This window comes from Oncorhynchus masou, chromosome 21 (genome assembly GCF_036934945.1).
Source record: "Oncorhynchus masou masou isolate Uvic2021 chromosome 21, UVic_Omas_1.1, whole genome shotgun sequence".
Classification (NCBI taxonomy): Eukaryota; Metazoa; Chordata; class Actinopteri; order Salmoniformes; family Salmonidae; genus Oncorhynchus; species Oncorhynchus masou.
In genome coordinates, this window is record NC_088232.1 from 33,951,381 (window position 1) to 33,971,627 (window position 20,247).

At 44.4% G+C, this 20,247-nt stretch overlaps 1 protein-coding gene across 1 annotated transcript in view; it reads right to left on the reverse strand.

The window, feature by feature from the left end:
• The window catches only part of LOC135508208 (echinoderm microtubule-associated protein-like 5), a 75,132-nt gene that overhangs the window by 19,826 nt on the left and 35,059 nt on the right, over positions 1–20,247 (reverse strand). Inside the window, exons 5-14 of the mRNA XM_064928243.1 lie at positions 8,008–8,193; positions 6,989–7,124; positions 6,151–6,352; positions 2,872–3,009; positions 2,505–2,761; positions 2,026–2,238; positions 1,744–1,911; positions 957–1,063; positions 696–814; positions 55–241 (exon numbers count right to left, since the gene is read on the reverse strand). Coding sequence (XP_064784315.1) covers positions 55–241; positions 696–814; positions 957–1,063; positions 1,744–1,911; positions 2,026–2,238; positions 2,505–2,761; positions 2,872–3,009; positions 6,151–6,352; positions 6,989–7,124; positions 8,008–8,193 — 1,713 coding nt within the window. The remainder of the gene's footprint in view (positions 1–54; positions 242–695; positions 815–956; positions 1,064–1,743; positions 1,912–2,025; positions 2,239–2,504; positions 2,762–2,871; positions 3,010–6,150; positions 6,353–6,988; positions 7,125–8,007; positions 8,194–20,247) is intronic.

A 20,247-nucleotide genomic window follows, 5' to 3' on the forward strand; every position in this document is an offset into this window, starting at 1 on the left:
CCCCAAACTTTTTAACGATAGTGTATATATTTAATTGTTAGCAGTGCTACCTACCTGGCCTGTTGCTACAAAGTCCTTGAGGGGGTGTATGGCCAGGCACAGGATGTCGTCGTCATGGCCCATGTAGAAGCGCTGGGTGTTCTGCTGTCGGTTGTACACCACCCCCACGGCCGCCACGTGGTACACTATCTCCCCTGTCTGGGTGTAGAACAGGTTGCTCCTGCAGTCGAAGCCTCTGTAGCTGGAGCACCACAACACAGGAAACAATGAGGAAGAACACAGCGTTCACATTTTGGACCTTTTGGCTGTGGCGTTTCGTTGGTAGAAAAGATGGTTAGATAAAGACTAAGCGGAGTCAATCACCACCTTCCGGAGACACCTGAAACCCCACCTCTTCAAGGAATACCTAGGATAGGATAAAGCAATCCTTCTCAACCCCCCCCCCCCCCCCTAAATGATTTAGATGCACTATTGTAAAGTGGCTGTTCCACTGATGTCAGAAGGTGAATTCACCAATTTGTAAGTCGCTCTGGATAAGAGCGTCTGCTAAATGACTTAAATGTAAATGTAAATGTATGTTGAATTATTGTGTGTGCTTTTCCGGGTTTGCTTGGTGTGAGAACATTTTACCCAGGTTATGATTTGTTTGTATTATGTTTGGCGGTGGTATGTGGTGCTGCCTGAGGTCTCCTAACCCGTGGATGAAGTGTAGCTTCACCCCGCTCCCTGGTGTTCTCTCTCTTTTCTTCATGGCCATCGCACGGTGCTTCTCCTTGGACTGCTCTTTGAGCTGAGGTAGATCTTCTTTGTAAACCTGGACATGGAAATACAATATAAAGCATTTAACTCTCTGACATCTTTTAAGGTTTTTACTCAATCTAATATTGTTTGTTTTTCATATGCAACGTACATAATGTGTCATTTTCAAAGAGGAGAGCAGGTGTTGTGTCGCTAACCTGCCGCCGATATGTGAGCTGTGTCTCCTGCTCGATCTCCGAGTCCATCTCAGGCACGTCTGACTGGTCCGAGTCCGACTCCTCACTGTTGGAGTCGCACAACGTCTCTGCAGGAGAGAAGAAGACAACTTCATCAGATCTATTCTACCACCCAGATGCTCCCACAACAGTTTGTTTAATAAGGTTAAACACACTAATCCAGAACTAGTAGACAACCAGTATTGAGTCCCATTTCAGCCAAGACCAACATCACAGATGGATGAAGATGACAGCTCATATTCATCAAGCAAGCCTTTGAAAAGTCTTAAGTGGTGGACTGCTTGCCCCGTTCCACAGTCCTATTACTCAGACTGAGACATAGAAATACTGATGCAGTGAAACTCGGTTGGCCGTGCCAAGACCAGGCACTGAGTACCCCTGGCACCGCTAGGCTTTGACTTGCTGGGTCCATTAGGAAAATTAAATGGAATGGCAGTTAGTATGTGCTTTAATTTCACAAAGCGCAGCACAGCTCTGTCTAAGACCATTTAGTTGAGAAACATGACTTACAAATGAGGACAAGGTTGTAGGAGCTGAATACAAACACAAAAGTTCTCTTCCAGCTAGTATCACTTCAAATGTATACTTGTGGATTTATGACCTAGTGTAGAAAGCTTTTAGCTGGGATAAGGAACATCATTCAAGGGGAAGGGTCACAGAGTCTACGAGACTTGTCTGCACTTCAGAGTCATATTCACATTGGGGTAGACTAGAATGGGGCAGTCATCGAAATAGGACAGTCATGTACCTTGAGGTGCTATGTGAAGAGCTTCCTTCGACTTTCTGTCTGAAACAAACTTCCACTGGAACACTGAGTGGTCAGCTCCACCAATAGTTATCACCCACTGGTAGTCATGTGACCACCTGGCATTGGTTATATGGGCAGAGTGACCTAAATACTTTTTAAACTTTGCCCCTGGGATAGAGAGAATAGTTGTTTTTCATTAATTTGTAAATGCATAAACATCAGATGAATGAATTGATTGACAACATCACATCTCCGGACAAAGGAACCAATGGAAATCCTCACCTTTTCTTACACACGGGTACCGTAAAAGCTTCACTAATCCATAATCATCTGCTGTTACTAAAACTTGATTATTAAAGTTGGCGTCAACAGAGTTGATGTCATTGATCTCTGAGTATTTGGGCCATATTCCGTTGACCTCGGGGCCCAACACACACGTCCATGAGGACCACTGCACCAGCTTCAACTCTTCCCTGTTGGTGACTTCTTTACCGCCTGAGTAGAAAGACAATAATAACTACATCATGTGCAACTAAAACATCAAATGAGCAGCACATTAGTCATCATGACGTCTTGTCTCATGGCCATACGTCACTGTTGTCACAACAAAGCATAAAGTTCATGACACACATAGCACCAAAATATAATGAATAACGGTGAGGTAATGACACAAGAGAAATCCTGACTTCCTTCCCACAGACAGCAAGACTCTTCACAGTGTCATTTATCTACATGCCGAGACGTGTCATTGACAGACTTACTTGGCATCCTGTAGAAGAGCCTCTTTCCGTTGCCATCATTGGTCTGCAGATACTTGCTGTCTGTGGACCAGTCCATGTGTGTGATGAAGCTTGTGGAGCCAATGCACTCTCCCACCTTCTTGTACCTCTGCACCACGCTGTAGATGTCCACAGAGTTATCATTGGAGCCCACCGCCAGGTGAGCTCCATCAGGAGAGTACTTCAGCTCATGGATGGCCTCCTTCCTGTCCTTGATGTGGACCACCTCTGTCATGTCTCTGTGGAGCGGGAGAGCGTTGCAAACAAAATAGGAAGTTAACATGAAGTTCATATACCAAGCTAATCAGAAGGAACTAGAAGTGCCCTTTGACTTCTGCCCTATACTCACCTGACCCGTAGGACAGTAAAGGAGCCGTCCTTCATGCCCAGCGCCAGGTGAATGCCGTCTGTGCTCACAGCTGCACAGCGAATAGGCTCCTCCATATTACAGCGAGCTATCAGAGCATGATCTATAAGGCTCCATATTCTACAGAGGGGGAGACAGAGACAGAGGGAGACACAGAGGGAGAGACAGGGGAGAGAGGGAGGGGGAGAGAGAGAGGGATATACAGAGGGAGAGACAGAGACAGAGGGAGAGACAGAGACAGAGACAGAGACAGAGGGAGAGACAGAGACAGAGACAGAGGGAGAGACAGAGGGAGAGACAGAGACAGAGGGAGAGAGAGAGGGAGAGACAGAGGGAGAGGGGGAGACACAGAGGGAGAGAGAGACAGAGAGAGACAAAGGGAGAAACAAAGATAGAGGCAGAGGGAGAGAGAGAGGGAGAGACAGAGGGAGAGACAGAGACACAGAGGGAGAGACAGACAGAGACAGAGGCAGAGGGAGAGACAGAGGGAGAGACAGAGGGAGAGACAGAGGGAGAGAGGGGGAGAGAGAGGGATATACAGAGGGAGAGACAGAGGCACAGAGGGAGAGACAGAGACAGAGGCAGAGGGAGAGAGAGACAGAGAGAGACAAAGGGAGAAACAAAGACAGAGACAGAGGGAGAGACAGAGGGAGAGACAGAGGGAGAGACAGAGGGAGAGACAGAGACACAGAGGGAGAGAGAGACAGAGAGAGACAAAGGGAGAAACAAAGACAGAGACAGAGGGAGAGAGAGAGGGAGAGACAGAGGGAGAGACAGAGACACAGAGGGAGAGACAGAGACAGAGGCAGAGGGAGAGAGAGACAGAGAGAGACAAAGGGAGAAACAAAGACAGAGACAGAGGGAGAGACAGAGGGAGAGACAGAGGGAGAGACAGAGGGAGAGACAGAGACACAGAGGGAGAGAGAGACAGAGAGAGACAAAGGGAGAAACAAAGACAGAGACAGAGGGAGAGAGAGAGGGAGAGACAGAGGGAGAGACAGAGGGAGAGGGGGAGACACAGAGGGAGAGAGAGACAGAGAGAGACAAAGGGAGAAACAAAGATAGAGGCAGAGGGAGAGAAAGAGGGAGAGAAAGAGGGAGAGACAGAGGGAGAGACAGAGAGACAGAGACAGAGGGAGAGACAGAGGGAGAGACAGAGGGAGAGACAGAGGGAGAGACAGAGGGAGAGACAGAGGGAGAGAGGGGGAGAGAGAGGGATATACAGAGGGAGAGACAGAGAGAGAGACAAAGACAGAGGCAGAGGGAGAGAGAGAGGGAGAGACAGAGGGAGAGACAGAGACACAGAGGGAGAGACAGAGACAGAGGCAGAGGGAGACAGAGAGAGACAAAGGGAGAAACAAAGACAGAGACAGACGGAGAGACAGAGGGAGAGACAGAGGGAGAGACAGAGACACAGAGGGAGAGACAGAGACAGAGGCAGAGGGAGAGAGAGACAGAGAGAGACAAAGGGAGAAACAAAGACAGAGACAGAGGGAGAGACAGAGGGAGAGACAGAGGGAGAGACAAAGGGAGAGACAGAGACACAGAGGGAGAGAGAGACAGAGAGAGACAAAGGGAGAAACAAAGACAGAGACAGAGGGAGAGAGAGAGGGAGAGACAGAGGGAGAGGGGGAGACACAGAGGGAGAGAGAGACAGAGAGAGACAAAGGGAGAAACAAAGATAGAGGCAGAGGGAGAGAAAGAGGGAGAGACAGAGGGAGAGGGGGAGACACAGAGGGAGAGACAGAGACAGAGACAGAGGGAGAGAGAGAGGGAGAGACAGAGGGAGAGACAGAGGGAGAGACAGAGGGAGAGAGGGGGAGAGAGAGGGATATACAGAGGGAGAGACAGAGAGAGAGACAAAGACAGAGGCAGAGGGAGAGAGAGAGGGAGAGACAGAGGGAGAGACAGAGACACAGAGGGAGAGACAGAGACAGAGGCAGAGGGAGACAGAGGGAGACAAAGGGAGAAACAAAGACAGAGACAGAGGGAGAGAGAGAGGGAGAGACAGAGGGAGAGACAGAGGGAGAGACAGAGGGAGAGACAGAGGGAGAGACAAAGGCAGAGGGAGAGACAGAGACAGAGGCAGAGGGAGAGAGAGACAGAGAGAGACAAAGGGAGAAACAAAGACAGAGGCAGAGGGAGAGAGAGAGGGAGAGACAGAGGGAGAGACAGAGACAGAGGCAGAGGGAGAGAGAGACAGAGAGACAAAGGGAGAAACAAAGACAGAGGCAGAGGGAGAGAGAGAGGGAGAGACAGAGGGAGAGACAGAGACACAGAGGGAGAGACAGAGACAGAGGCAGAGGGAGAGAGAGAGGGAGAGACAGAGGGAGAGACAAAGACACAGAGGGAGAGACAGAGACAGAGGCAGAGGGAGAGAGAGACAGAGAGAGACAAAGGGAGAAACAAAGACAGAGGCAGAGGGAGAGAGAGAGACAGAGGGAGAGACAGAGACACAGAGGGAGAGACAGAGACAGAGGCAGAGGGAGAGAGAGACAGAGAGAGACAAAGGGAGAAACAAAGACAGAGGCAGAGGGAGAGAGAGAGGGAGAGACAGAGGGAGAGACAGAGACAGACAGAGGCAGAGGGAGAGAGAGACAGAGAGAGACAAAGGGAGAAACAAAGACAGAGGCAGAGAGAGAGGGAGAGACAGAGGGAGAGACAGAGACACAGAGGGAGAGACAGAGACAGAGACAGAGGGAGAGACAAAGGGAGAGACAACTTTGTTAGCAATCACGTGGGTCCGATTCCCTCATGAACCATATAAGGACCTGAAGTGAATGTGTGTACCTATATGTAAACAATTCTTTGGATATACCAGATAATTTCAGTGACTGTCACGCCCTGACCATAGAGAGCTTTTTATTCTCTATGTTGGTTAGGTCAGGGTGTGACTAGGATGGGTTATCTAGGTGATTATATATATCTATGTTGGCCTGGTATGGTTCCCAATCAGAGGCAGCTGTTTATCGTTGTCTCCGATTGGGGATCATATTTAGGCAGCCATTTCCCCATTGTGCTTTTTGGGATCTTGCTTTTGTGTAGTGCCTGTTTACACTTACGTCACGGTTTCTTTGGTTTCTGTATTTGTTTTGGTGAGTTTCTTTGATTAAAACATGTGGAACTCTACGCACGCTGTGCCCTGGTCCGACCATTATTATAACAAACGTGACAGTGACTGCAATTGTGTAAGGGACACTGTGGATATAATAAGCATAGACTAGTCCTGGAGTTTGACAGTGGTTGTGCTTGGTCACCCACCTGACAGAGCGATCATCACTGCCGGTCATGGCCAGGGGCTTGGTGGGGTGCACAGCCAGCGCCCACAGCTCTCCCTCACAGTGACCCTGCATGATGAGGAAGGGCTTGGTGCGATCGTGGACCACCACCTCAAATATCTCACTGTCCTGGGTGCCCACTAAGATATGATCCCCCCGCCAACACACGCTGCGCACTGACAACCCTGTCAACACACACATGCATGCACAAACAGTTAAATGGATAAAAACACCTCGACAGACACCCACACACAGAATAGCCGTAACAAACAGAACAAGACATAGAAGGAATACAAGAGGACTACACAATATGGTGATTGTTATGGAAACAGTATAGTTTGCTGTCTCTTTGGTAAGTAAATGTAAGAAGCAATGAAGGTATACACATATTCATACATGTATACATATTAATATACGCACATACAGTAAATATGTAGGCAACACTTTGGGCTGAAAAACCAACAAGGGGAATGGAACAATATAATACAGGGACTTCTATGCACATAAGGACAGGGGTAGTACTCTGATTGTCCAGTGCCCTGCGCACTGTTACCCACCTCTGCTATTTTCACCTCTAGCTACTGTTAGGCCCAAGACCACAAATCAAACGAAAGAAAGAAGAAAGGAAAAAACTATTAGTGACCTAGAATACATCCTCTAGATGTAATAGAAAAGAGTCTAGCGGTATACAAAAGGCCTGTCCTAAAGAACAACATGAGAAGAACACCCTGGTTCATTTATCCACTCAGTGCACATTGACAGCCCGTGGACTGGCTCTGTGTGGGAAAAGAAGATGAGAAGAGGCGGGAGTTGTATGTCACCTTTATATCCCTGGTCAGTTTCCCTGAGATCGATGACAGTAATTGGTTTGAAGTTGAGATCCCATAGCCGGACACAGCCGTCCCGGCCCCCGGTGGCAAAGCCCTCCTCACAGGCATTCATGCTGAAAATTCCTGACTGAAGGAAATGACAGTCTGTCAGTGGAGATGTGCACAATAAATGAGCAAGACAGACTCGCGGTACAGCAACTAACAACAGCTCTGCTGCAGCAGACACATGTCTAACAAGGCTTTCACAATTATACCGTTGCTGCTGCGGGAAGAGATAACACAGTGGTGCATTACATAAAGCGTTTGAACCATTGTTTTTTTTCTCTCATATCTTTTTTATTGGCAGGCTCCGGGAGCCGCCTGCTGTGGAGCACAGTGATTGGCGGGAAGGATTCCTGTGGTTGAGCCAGCCAGAAGTCTCTTTGGAGTGCAAAGCACAGACATGGACCACAGTAGAGTCCCCTCCCCCACCCGACCAACCCTGCATTCAGCTGTTGAGCTCACAGATATAATTTAATCCCAAGTAGTAAACTGCTGATCCTTTCCACTGAGCAAAATAAAAGAGAGCCACAGGGACTACATGGCACACCGTCACCTTGCTAAACATGTCCCCTTGTATGCTTTCATCAGTTAAAATAAACAAAGCTCTATGAATGGAGGAGTTGTTCAGTCGCAGGTGTGTGAGTTGAACATGGATGATGGCCTGTTTAATCATCCACTGGATGGATCTAACGATAGCACTAAGGTGGGTGTAGGCAGGCAGGCAGTGTGATTGAGTGAGTTTTGTGTCTGAATGTGAATGCAGGTCTGTGGCAGATGTGTGGGGGCTGGCTGTGGGGGAATGAACCAGCCTGAGCATGAGCCACAGAGCATGACATCTCTTGATCTGAGAGAGCCTGCTGCTTAGCATTCCCTAAGCTACAGCCCACTACTGACGCATAAACAAGAGACGCCACCAGGAAGTGAGGCAGAACTAAGGCTGGTTGGAACCAGCTACCACACACACTTACCCCGTGGGCTCCTTGAACTGTCCGGATCAGGTTGATGCCTTTCCAGACGTAGATGTCCCCGTTCAAGGCACCTGAATATGTGACCTCGTCTCTGGCACAGGCCAGACAGAGGATGGTTTGGAGATCTCCCGTTTTGCCAAAAACTCCTCGCTTAGGGGTCAGGGCGTTGCCGCATAAGCTCCAAAACTGAACCCAGAAACATACATGGGAGACAGGAGAGAAGAATGAGATTAATGTGGTGGTTAATAAATAAATAAACCAACTCATCAGTCACTGAGAGTCTTACATTAATAATATCATTCAATACTTGATATGTTGGATTCAAGTCTCCATCACAACAAAAAATAGAAGTGAAAGCAGTGGTCACTTCCACTTGCTCTACAACCAGCACTGCAGCTGTAATGCATGAGTACAGCAAAGTGTTTCCATAAGCTTGTGTTGTTATTATTAGCGGCTTGTGTCTTTTTTAATATCGAGGAATATTTCACTTTCTCTGGTTCCAGGAGTAACAACATGAATTGGCGCATGAGGCAGAAATAATGCAGTGCGACTTAAGTTTCGCCATCAACTGGAAGACTGTCCCCTTTTCTCAGCGGAGGGAGGGAGAGAGGAGGGACGGTGAGTTGGGTGAGAGGCAGCCTTACCACTGCTCTCTCCCTCCCCTCAGGCTGACCATCAGATGCAGGCCAGTAAAAAAATGAGCTAATTCTTATGCTTACTCAGCTGTGCCTTACAAGTAATACAACAAATGATCTATACTGAACAAAAATAGAAACGCAACAAGCAACAATTTCAAATATTTTTACTGAGTTACAGTTCATAAAAGGAAATCAGTCATTTGAAATAAATAAATTAGACCCTAATCTATGGATTTCACAACTGGGAATACAGATATGCCTCTGTTGGTCTCAGATACAGTACCTTTAAAAAAAAGGTAGAGGCACGGATCAGAAAACCAGTCAGTATCTGGTGTGACCAACATTTGCCTAATGCAGTGTGTCTCATCTCCTTCGCAGAGAGTTGATCAGGCTGTTGATTGTGGCATGTGGAATGTTGTCCCACTTGTCTTCAAAAGCTGTACAAATTTGCTGTCTATTGGGAACTGGAAGACGCTGCGTACACATCGATCCAGGGCATCCCACACATGCTCAATGGGTGACATGTCTAGTGAGCATGCAGGCCATGGAAGAACTGGGACATTTTCAGCTTCCAGGAATTGTGTACAGATCCTTGCGACATGGGACTGTACATTATCATGCTGAAACATGATAAAGGCGGATGAATGGCACGAGAATGGGCATCAGGATCTCATCACTGCATCTCTGTGCATTCAAATTGCCATGGATAAAGTTCAGTTGTGTTCGTTGTCCGTAGCTTATGCCTGTCCATACCATAACCCCACTACCACCATGGGGCACTCTGTTCACAACGTTGACATTAGCAAATCGCTCATCCACACAACCCTATACACGTGGTCTGTGGTTGTGAGGCCAGTTGGACGTACTGACAAATTCTCTAAAACGATGTTGGCGATGGCTTTTGGTAGAGAAATTAACATTAAATTCTCTGGCAACAGATTTGGTGTACATTCTTGCAGTCTGCAAGCCAATTGCATGCTCCCTCAAAACTTGAGACATCTATGACATTGTGTTGTGTCCCAAAATTGCACATTTTAGAGTGGCCTTTTATTGTCGCCACCACAAGCTGCACAAGGTGGATCTTTGTAATGATCATGCTGTTTAATCGGCTTCTTGATATGACATACCTGTCAAGTGGACGGATTATCTTGACTAAGGAGAAATGATCACTAACAGGGATGTAAACACATTTGTGCACAATATCCGAGAAAAATAAAATTCTCGTAAGTACAAAAATTGCAGGGATCATTTATTTCTGCTTATGAAACATGGGAACAACACTTTACATGTTGCATTTATATTTTTGTTCAGTGTATTACCAGTGTGATGAAATACATCAACTGTTTAAATATATTTGGTCTGAGAAGAACAACATTGGTAGGGCAATTCAAGCATAGCCAATGTGATAATGTATTGGGCCTATAGCCTACTGAACTAACCTTATTGCTATAAAACGGTTTAATTGGTTAATGTTGCATAGACTTACGTTTTCTAAGTTTTTTTTATTTTTTTAAAGTGACCACTGAGTTAAAGAATGGGATTATTCCCAGTGGTGGAAAAAGTACCCAATTGTCATACTTGACTAAAAGTAAAGATACCTTAATAGAAAATGGATCAAGTGAAAGTGAAAGTCACCCAGTAAAATACTACTTGAGTAAAAGTCTAAAAGTATTTGGTTTTAAATATACTTAAGTATCAAAACTAAATGCAATTACCAAAATAAACTTAAAAATCCAAAGTAAAAGTAAAAATCATTTCACATTCCATTTTCGTGCATTTTTTTATTTACCGATAGCCAGCGGCACACTCCAACACTCCGAACTTTATTTACAACCTAAGCATTTGTGTTTAGGGAGTCCGCCAGATCAGAGGTAGTAGGGATGACCAGGGATGTTCCCTTGATAAGTGTGTGAATTGGACTATTTTCCTGTCTTGCTAAGCATTCAGGGAAAATGAGTCAAGGAAAATGTATGGAGTAAAAAGTACATTATTTTCTTTAGGAATGTAGTGGAGTAAAAGTAAAAGTAGTCAAACATATGAAGTGAAGTAAAGTACAAATACCCCCAAAAAATACTTTAGTACTTTAAAGTATTTTTACTTAAGTACTTTACACCACTGATTACGCCAGTGACTCAGATGGAACTATTCAAGCAGTTACATCTTCTTTAAATGTTTTGAGGTTACTGTAAATGTAAACGTTTTCTTATGTAGTCATATAAAGCGTGCATGTTCAAGATACACAACATGACCAAAAGTATGCGCACACCTGCTCGTCGAACATTCATTCCAAAATCATGGGCATTTGGTCCCTCTTTTGATGCTATAACAGCATCCACTCTTCTGGGAAGGCTTTCCACTAGATGTTGGAACATTTCAGCTACAAGAGCATTAGTGAGGTTGGCCATTGATGTTGGGCATTAGGCCTGGTTCGCAGTCAGCGTTCCAATTCATCCCAAAGGTGTTCGAAGGAGTTGAGGTCAGGGCTCTATGCAGGCAAGTCAAGTTCTTCCACACCGATTTCGACAAACCAAACCTCGCCTTTACAGTTGGCACTATGCATTCGGGCAGGTAGCGTTATTCTGGCATCAGCGAAACCCAGATTCATCCGTCGGACTGCCAGATGGTGAAGTGTGATTCATCACTCCAGAGAATGCGTTTCCACTGCTCGAGAGTCCAATGTCGGTGAGATTTACACCACTCCAGCCGACGCCTGGCATTGCACACTGTGATCTTAGGCATGCATGCGGCTGCTCGGCCATGGAAATCCATTTCATGAAGCTCCCAACGAACAGTTATTGTACTGACTTTGCTTCCAGAGGCAGTTTGGAACTCAGTGGTGAGTGTTGCAAAAGAGGACAGATGATGTTTACGCGCTATGCACTTCAGCACTCGGCGGTTCCATTCTGCGAGCTTGTGTGGCATACCACTCCATGGCTGAGCCGTTGTTGCTCCTAGACGTTTCCACTTCACAATAACAGCACTGACAGTTGACCGGGGAAGCTCTAACAGGGCAGAAATTTGACGAACTGACTTGTTGGAAAGGTGTCATCCTATGACGGTGCCACGTTAAAGGTCACTGAGCTTTTCAGTACGGGCCATTCTGCTGCCAAGGTTTGTCTATGGAGATTGCATGGCTGTGTGCTCGATTTTATACCCCTGTCAGCAACGGGTGTGGATGAAATAGCCAAATCCACTAATTTGAAGAGGTGTCCACATGCTTTGTAGCATGCATAGTTTGTCACAGGTCTGTGGAGATCTTCACAATTGCTGTAATAATCTGCACAGAATCTCGAACGGCATTGGTCTCTTGCACCATATAGTGTTAATGTAATCTCAACTGCAATCCAGGTCATTTGGTTCTGCTAATAGATGAAGAAAAGTGATAACACTTTCTGTTGTATAAATAAACATAATATCTGACATTGTATACACATTTGAATGTTGCTGTGCTTTTAAATGTTTGAAAGCAATGTGACAGACATTTGGGCGACAACTAAACCAAAAACTAAACATTGTTTTTCCATTGGAATTTGGTTGTGCTTTTAGATGGTTCAAAGCATACTGATAACCCACTGGAAATTCAACTAACTTTTGGCTGTCTTTTTGAGTGGGTGAATATAGGTTGTAAACTCATTGATCAAATAGTCAATTATCCACGTTGAAATGACGTAGGGTTCCTGCATGTAACATCTCAATTGTAACACCCCCCCCCCCCCACACACACACAGATCCATCTCTATACACAAGCTAAAATCTAAGCCTTCACCATTTCCATTTCCACAGAACCCATGCTGGAGGTCAGAGCTGTAGTCAGCTGATCAGCATGCAGACACACACCCTGCCTCAGGACAGATATCACCATCATCACAAAGTCTCCACCACCACCGGTCACTATCAAGCCCCACAATGGTTTATGAACAAGGTCGTTGGGATGCATGGGCACATTCCAGACTGTGGACAAAGTCCATAAACCAGAGAGCCGTTCTGTCTGCATGACGATAAGATCACAGGAGAGATGAGTGTGTGTCGTGTTTCCCATGTCAAGACACTGGCACCACTGGCACCACTGTCACGGTGGCACGTAACAGAGCACACAGAGAGATTAACGTTTTCATTTCTTGCCTATGGAGGATGTCTCCCATGGCAATATTTATTCCTCTAGCTTTAGCAAGAGCCTGGATCTCTGTAAAATTCCTACAGGTGTAATCATACTGCACTATACAGTTAAAGTCGGAAGTTTACATACACCTTAGCCAAATAAATTTCAACTCAGTTTTTCACAATTCCTGACATTTAATCTTAGTAAAAAAATTCCCTGTTTTAGGTCAGTTAGGATCACCACTTTATTTTAAGAATGTGAAATTTCAGAATAATTGTAGAGAGAATTATTTATTTCAGATTTGATTTCTTTCATCACATTCCCAGTGGGTCACATACATACACTCAATTAGTATTTGGAAGCATTGCCTTTAAATTGTTTAACTTGGGTCAAACGTTTTGGGGAGCCTTCCACAAGCTTCCCACAATAAATTGGGTGAATTTTGGCTCATTCCTCCTGACAGAGCTGGTGTAACTGAGTCAGGTTTGTAGGCCTCCTTGCTCGCACATGCGCTTTTTCAGTTCTGCCCACAAATGTTCTATAGGATTGAGGTCAGGGCTTTTTGACGGCCACTCCAATACCTTGACTTTGTTGTCCTTAAGCCATTTTGACACAACCTTGGAAGGATGCTTGGGTCATTGTCCATTTGGAAGACCCATTTGAGACCAAGCTTTAACTTCCTGACTGATTTCTTGAAATGTTGCTTCAATATATCCATATAATTTTCCATCCTCATGATGCTATCTATTTTGTGAAGTGCACCAGTCCCTCCTGCAGCAAAGCACCCCCACAACATGATGCTGCCACCCTGGTGCTTCACGGTTGGGATGGTGTTCTTCGGCTTGCAAGCATCCCCCTTTTTCCTCCAAACATAACGATGGTCATTATGGCCAAACATTTATATTTTTGTTTCATCAGACCAGAGGACAATTCTCCAAAAATATGATCTTTGTCAGTTGCAAACTATAGTCTGGCTTTTTTATGGAGGTTTTGGAGCAGTGGCTTCTTCCTTACTGAGGTTATGTCAATATAGGACTCATTTTACTGGGGATATAGATACTTTTGTACCTGTTTCCTCCAGCATCTTCACAAGGTTCTTTGCTGTTGTTCTGGGATTGATGTGCACTTTTCACACCAAAGTACGTTAATCTCTAAGAGACAGAACACGTCTCCTTCCTGAGTGGTATGACGGCTGCGTGGTCCCATGGTGTTTATACTTGCTTACTATTGTTTGTACAAATGAACGTGGTAACTTCAGGCATTTGGAAATTACTCCCAAGGATAAACCAGACTTATGGAGGTCTACAATTTTTTTTCTGAGGTCTTGGCTGATTTAAAAAAAAGTCCCATGATGTCAAGCAATGGGGCACTGAGTTTGAAGGTTGGCCTTGAAATACATCCACAGGTACACCTCCAATTGACTCAAATTATGTCAATTAGCCTATCAGAAGCTTCTAAACCCATGACATCATTTTCTGGAACTTTCCAAGCTGTTTAAAGCCACAGTCAACTTAGTGTATGTAAACTTCTGACCAACTGGAATCGTGATACAGTTAATTATAAGTGAAATAATCAGTCTGTAAACTATTGTTGGTAAAATGACTTGTATCATGCACAACGTAGATGTCCTAACTGACTTGCCAAAACTATAGTTTGTTAACAAGACATTTGTGGAATGGTTGAAAAACTAGTTTTAATGTCTCCAACCTAAGTATATGTAAACTTCTGACTTCAACTGTACATGCAGGTTTTAAGTAAAGTGTTATCCAAAATCCAAACTACTTTTGAGTCTGTAGATAGAAGAAATATCTCAACAGTGAGGGTACTGAGTATAGCATAGTGTGTCCAACGTATCAGAGAGCTGTACCTCTGCAGAGGTAAGACAGGAGCCAGGGATGGGCTCCAATATCAGCCAAGTCAGCACAGTGCTTTGGTGCTACAAGGGCCAGTGTGTTAACAGGAGGGATCGATTATCACAGGCCAGCATCATCTCAGCCTGTGTTGGAGCCAGGCAGTGGGGATGGATGCGGCATGACTGGGTGCCTTCGGTGCTGGGTCTGATAAGACAGGGAGACGCGGTATCTCGCTAATCTCCGAAAGGCTCTGAATTACTACTGAGAGGAGACGAGAGGCTGGAGGGTTTATGATGAGGCCAGAGGGAGAGAGAAGAAGTGAGAGAGCTAGTGTGTGTGTGTGTGTGTGTGTGTGTGTGTGTGTGTGTGTGTGTGTGTGTGTGAGAGAGAGAGAGAGAGAGAGAGAGAGAGAGAGAGAGTACTGTAGTGACAGTTCAGTGGAACACTTAAATTCTGCTATAGAATAATAAGTAAAACCACTGTCTTTTAAAGTAGAGAGAGCAGCAAGACCAGCCGATGCTCCCCAGCCAAGACTTGAGTTGAGTCACATACAAGAGGAAGGGAAATAAAGACTCACCAAGCTGTCCCTTCACTTTCTAATCTGTTCCACTCATTCAACATAAAAAAATTAAATTCATTTGCAGCGTTTTTTATTAGTCATGGTCAGAAATTGCTCAGGGCATCATGTCTTGTTTGTTATTTGAAAAATTAGAAATATTTGGTCTTCAAAGAAAAACGCCTCTGGCCGGGGAAATGTTTATTTCCTCTGTTCCTTGGTGAATGTGATTTGAAGCAATGCTAAACAGGTGGGAATTATTAAAGTAAGGCTGCCAATGCCACTAAAGACCATGGCAGAGCTGTCTTAATAAATAGAACAGAGGGCCAAAGTGTGTCCAGAGGAAAGAGTAGAGGCGGAAGCTCTACCACACTATGTGCCTAACCATGGATCTGCAGAATGTCAGTCAATCAGTAATATGTACCACAGCACTTCCCTGCACCACTACTCAGGGGAAAACCTTGTAATGTAATCAACGTGGAAAGGGTGTAATTCATCATCCAGGCCAGGCAGGCACCAACTCCCCCTCCTTCACCACACCATTCCCCCTCTCTGCCTGCCACTCATAACCACCACAGTGACTCTCAAAGTCATGGCACTGAAGGCTTCACTGAGCATAATGGAAATTATTGATGGCAGGGTACTATCAGAGGAGGCTTTGAAAGCACCCCTGTTTGCATGCCTCTCGTCTGCCTGTCTAAATCCTACAAATATAAAGTTCTCCGTAAAAGCTCAGCACAGAATTTGTGTATGAATGTGCTTGAGTCTATAAGAATGTGTGTGTGTGTGCAACCTATATGACCTGATGTGTCTATCCTGCTAACGCATTTGGTTCCTTGGAAGTTGTGGAAACATACGTTTTTGGTTTCCCATTGGTTCTGGGAACAAATCCATACATTTCTGACAAATAAAATAGAAAGTTTTTTAAACATTTTGTGAATGGAATTGAACATTTAGTCTGTTCTGGGAATGTTAAATTTTAGTTGCTGGGAGGTTCTGAGAATGTTTTAATATGGTTCCCTGAGTGGCGCAGCGGTCTAAGGCACTGTGCCACTAGAGATTCTGAGTTCGAGTCCAGGCTCTGTCGCAGCCGTCCACGACCGGGAAACCCATGGGGCGGTGCACAATTGGCCCAGCGGACGCCAGGTGTACGGTGTTTCCTCCGACACATTGGTGCGGCTGGCTTCTGGGTTAAGTGGGCATTGTGTCAAGAAGCAGTGCAGCTTGGTTGGGTTGTGTTTCGGAGGACGCATGGCTCTCGACCTTCGCCTTTCCAGTGTCTCTACGGGAGTTGCAGCTATGAGACAAGACTGTAACTACCAATTGGATACCATGAAATTGGGGTAAAAAAATAAAATAAAAAACTTACACTGAATGTTTCAATAAGACTTTTAATAACACTGCTAGCTTGGTTTGGGTTAACTGTTTTGAGTTATAACCACAGATAGGATACATGGAAATTCATTTGCTAAGGCATTAATCATACAAACAATGTGGCACGATGTCAATGAGATTTGAACCTATGATCTTCTGTTCTTTATTCATGGAATTAGTCCACTGCACCACCAGGATGGAGTGAGCTTGCCCTGTTTAAAAAAAACTCTTACAAAGCTGTTCATTTTAGTCTATTCAAACAGACCCCATTTCAAAGGAAAGAAGCACTCATTAAGATCAGGTGTGGCCAATTAGTGGGCGTGGCAAACACACCTGAAAACGCTTAACAAGATAGATGATAACAGAGTTTTGTTGATTCTGAGAACGGAATGTATATGTTTTCAATAACCTTCTTAGAACGTTCTTTGAACGTTAGTAATGTTTTTTGTTTTTTTATGGAAAGTTTTCTTAATGTTCTGAAAACATGACTTTAAATAGAACCACGAGGAAACTTGGTGGAAATGTTATGCTGAAGTATTGAAATTCCCACAGGAGGATGTATAACGTTCTCTGAGCTATTTGAGAACATTCACAATGCCATGCCTGTTGGAGAACATTCCTAGAACATTACCAAAAATACAATTCAATTTAACCATGTTTGAACTTTTAGGAAACGTTCTGATAATGTAATGAAATACCCAACAAAAATTACGTTATTTTGTCAAATTCCTTAAATGTGCTGCGAATTTTCCAAAGCCAAGCAACTATCCTGCACCATTCCCAGAAAGTTGTGGGAAGGTTGTACAGTATGCAAAATAAACATAGGACAACCATGATCTCACCAAGCTCTAAGAAACATATGGTTTTCAGAATGTTATGTGTTAGCTGGGTATCACCTAATAGTGATAGACATAGGTGAAGGAGCTGCTTAATCAGGTATAGAGGCAAACTAATCATCTATCAACCAGACGTGTGCGTGTCTGCAAGTCCCAGGCACAGGGCTGCCAAGCAAGATCACAGTCAAAGCCAAATCAAATGACCTACTGATCGCAACATGATTTTAGCTAATGGTGGATCCTCTTGCTTCCCTCTTTTCTTTTGTGTTGAGGTGGAAGCGGCAGACGTAGTCCCAGAAATGACGTTTTCCTGGGATTGTAGTGAGGGGATTATTGGGGCTAAATCTCCTGGATGCATTGAGTGCTATAATCGCTGAGTGAGCACAGGGCTGCAGAGCAGATGTCACACGGTCCGCAGGGTAAAGGCTTGGGAATTATGTGGGATGATTGCTGGATTGCCTTGGCATCAGGAGATAGAGCGGGAGACAGACAAAGAGAGAGATTTAGAGAGAGAGGATTGCTTCGCTGCAAAGGGGTTCTGGCGCAGGGTTGTGGGAGAGGGGTATATTATCACGAGGGGTGGGGGTGGGAGCACCTTCACATTACAGATAAGGTAGACAAATGCATATTCCAATGATAAACACACAATCACACACAGAAGCATACTCAATTAAATGGAAAAGATATCATGAAAGCAGAAGTTCCCTGTAATATGATACTTATCTAAAGACAACAATTTGGTCTAAATTCCATTTGGAGAATTAACATCCTCCATGAATCTAATACAGAGCACCAAGGCTTTGCAGAGATATGGGTGCTTTTTTATATAAGATCTGCTTGATGAAAAAAAAGTATTCTTTAAACAGGATTGAGTGCAGCAGGAACACTAACCACGTTTTCATTGACAGTTTTTATGAAAGTAAAGATATATCGTCCATTTTTTAAAATCACGACAGGTGTAATGGAAACAGGAAGTGTCAGTACAATTTTATAAATCTCGACCAATCATTTGTTCGTTCAACATGGTGGGATCTTTTAGTGCTGGTAAAATTAATAATGCAAGAAATGGCGGTGGAAACATTGTCCTGACTTTACTTTCATTAATCTGAATTCTGCTGAATTCTCCTTTACAAATACTACATTTTTCCTCCTCTGCAAACAACATCCAGGACATCTATATCAGGAGGTGTGGTAGGAAGGCACGGAAAATCGTTGAAGACTCCAACCACCCAAGCCACAGACTATTCTTTCTGCTTCCGCACGGCAAGCGGTACCGGTGCATCATGTCTGGTACCAACAGTCTCTTGAACATATTCTATTCCCAAGCAATAAGACTCATAAATAGCTAACGACATAGCTACACGGACTGAGTTAACCTTGTATCCTCATTGACCTTTTTTTGTCTCTATGCACACTCACATGGCCCTAGTAGCCCCCCCCACACACACACTCACTCCATCATCTTCTCACTCACAAATAACATGCACATACATTTATACTGACTCTACACACCCACTCACTTACAAGCTTACTGTGTATATCTAATATCCTGATGCCTAGTCACCTTACCCCTATACATATCTACCTCCATCACTCCAGTAAAAAAATGTTTTTACATACAGTACCAGTCAAAAGTTTGGACATACCTACAGTTGAAGTCAGAAGATTACATACAATTTAGCCAAATACATTTAAACTCAGTTTTTCACAATTCCTGAAATTTAATCCTAGTAAAAATTCCCTGTCTTAGGTCAGTTAGGATCACCACATTATTTTAAGAATGTGAAATGTCAGAATAATAGTAGAGAGAATGATTTATTTCAGCTTCTATTTTTTTCAACACATTCCCCGTGGGTCAGAAGTTTACATACACTCAATTAGTAATTGGTAGCATTGCCTTTAAATTGTTTAACTTGGGACAAACGTTTCAGGTAGCCTTCCACAAGCTTCCCAAAATAAGTTGGGTGAATTTTGGCCCATTCATCCTGATAGAGCTGTAACTGAGTCAGGTTTGTAGGCCTCCTTGCACGTATATGCTTTTTCAGTTCTGCCCACACATTTTTTTATAGGATTGAGGTCAGGGCTTTGTGAGGGCCAATCCAATACCTTGACTTTGTTGTCCTTAAGCCATTTTGACACAACTTTGAAAGTATGCTTGGGGTCATTGTCTATTTGGAATAGCCATTTGCGACCAAGCTTTAACTTCCTGACTGATGTCTTGAGATGTTGCTTCAACATATCCACAACATTTTCTATCCTCATGATACAATCTATTTTGGGAAGTGCACTAGTCCCTCTTGCAGCAAAGCACCCCCACAACATGATGCTGTCACCCCCATGCTTCACGGTTGGGATGGTGTTCTTCGGATTGCAAGCCTCCCACTTTTTCCTCCAAACATAACGATGGTCATTATGGCCAAACAGGTCTATTTTGTTTCATCATGATGATGATCTTTGTCCCCATGTGCAGTTGCAAACCGTAGTCTGGCTTTTTTATGGCGGTTTTGGAGCAGTGGCTTCTTCCTTGCTGAGTGGCCTTTCAGGTTATGTCGATATAGGACTTGTTTTTACTGTCGATATAGATACTTTTGTACCTGTTTCTTCCAGCATTGTCACAATGTCCTTTGCTGTTATTCTGGGATTGATGTGCACTTTTCACACCAAAGTACGTTCATCTCTAGGAGACAGAATGCATCTTCTCCTGAGTGGTATGATGGCTGCGTGGTCCCATGGTGTATGCTGAACACTTATTTGTTGCTTTTCCTTCACTCTGCGGTTCAACTCATCCCAAACCATTTCAATTGGGTTGAGGTCGGGTGATTGTGGAGGCCAGGTCATCTGATGCAGAACTCCATTTCTCTTCTTGATCAAATATCCCTTACAC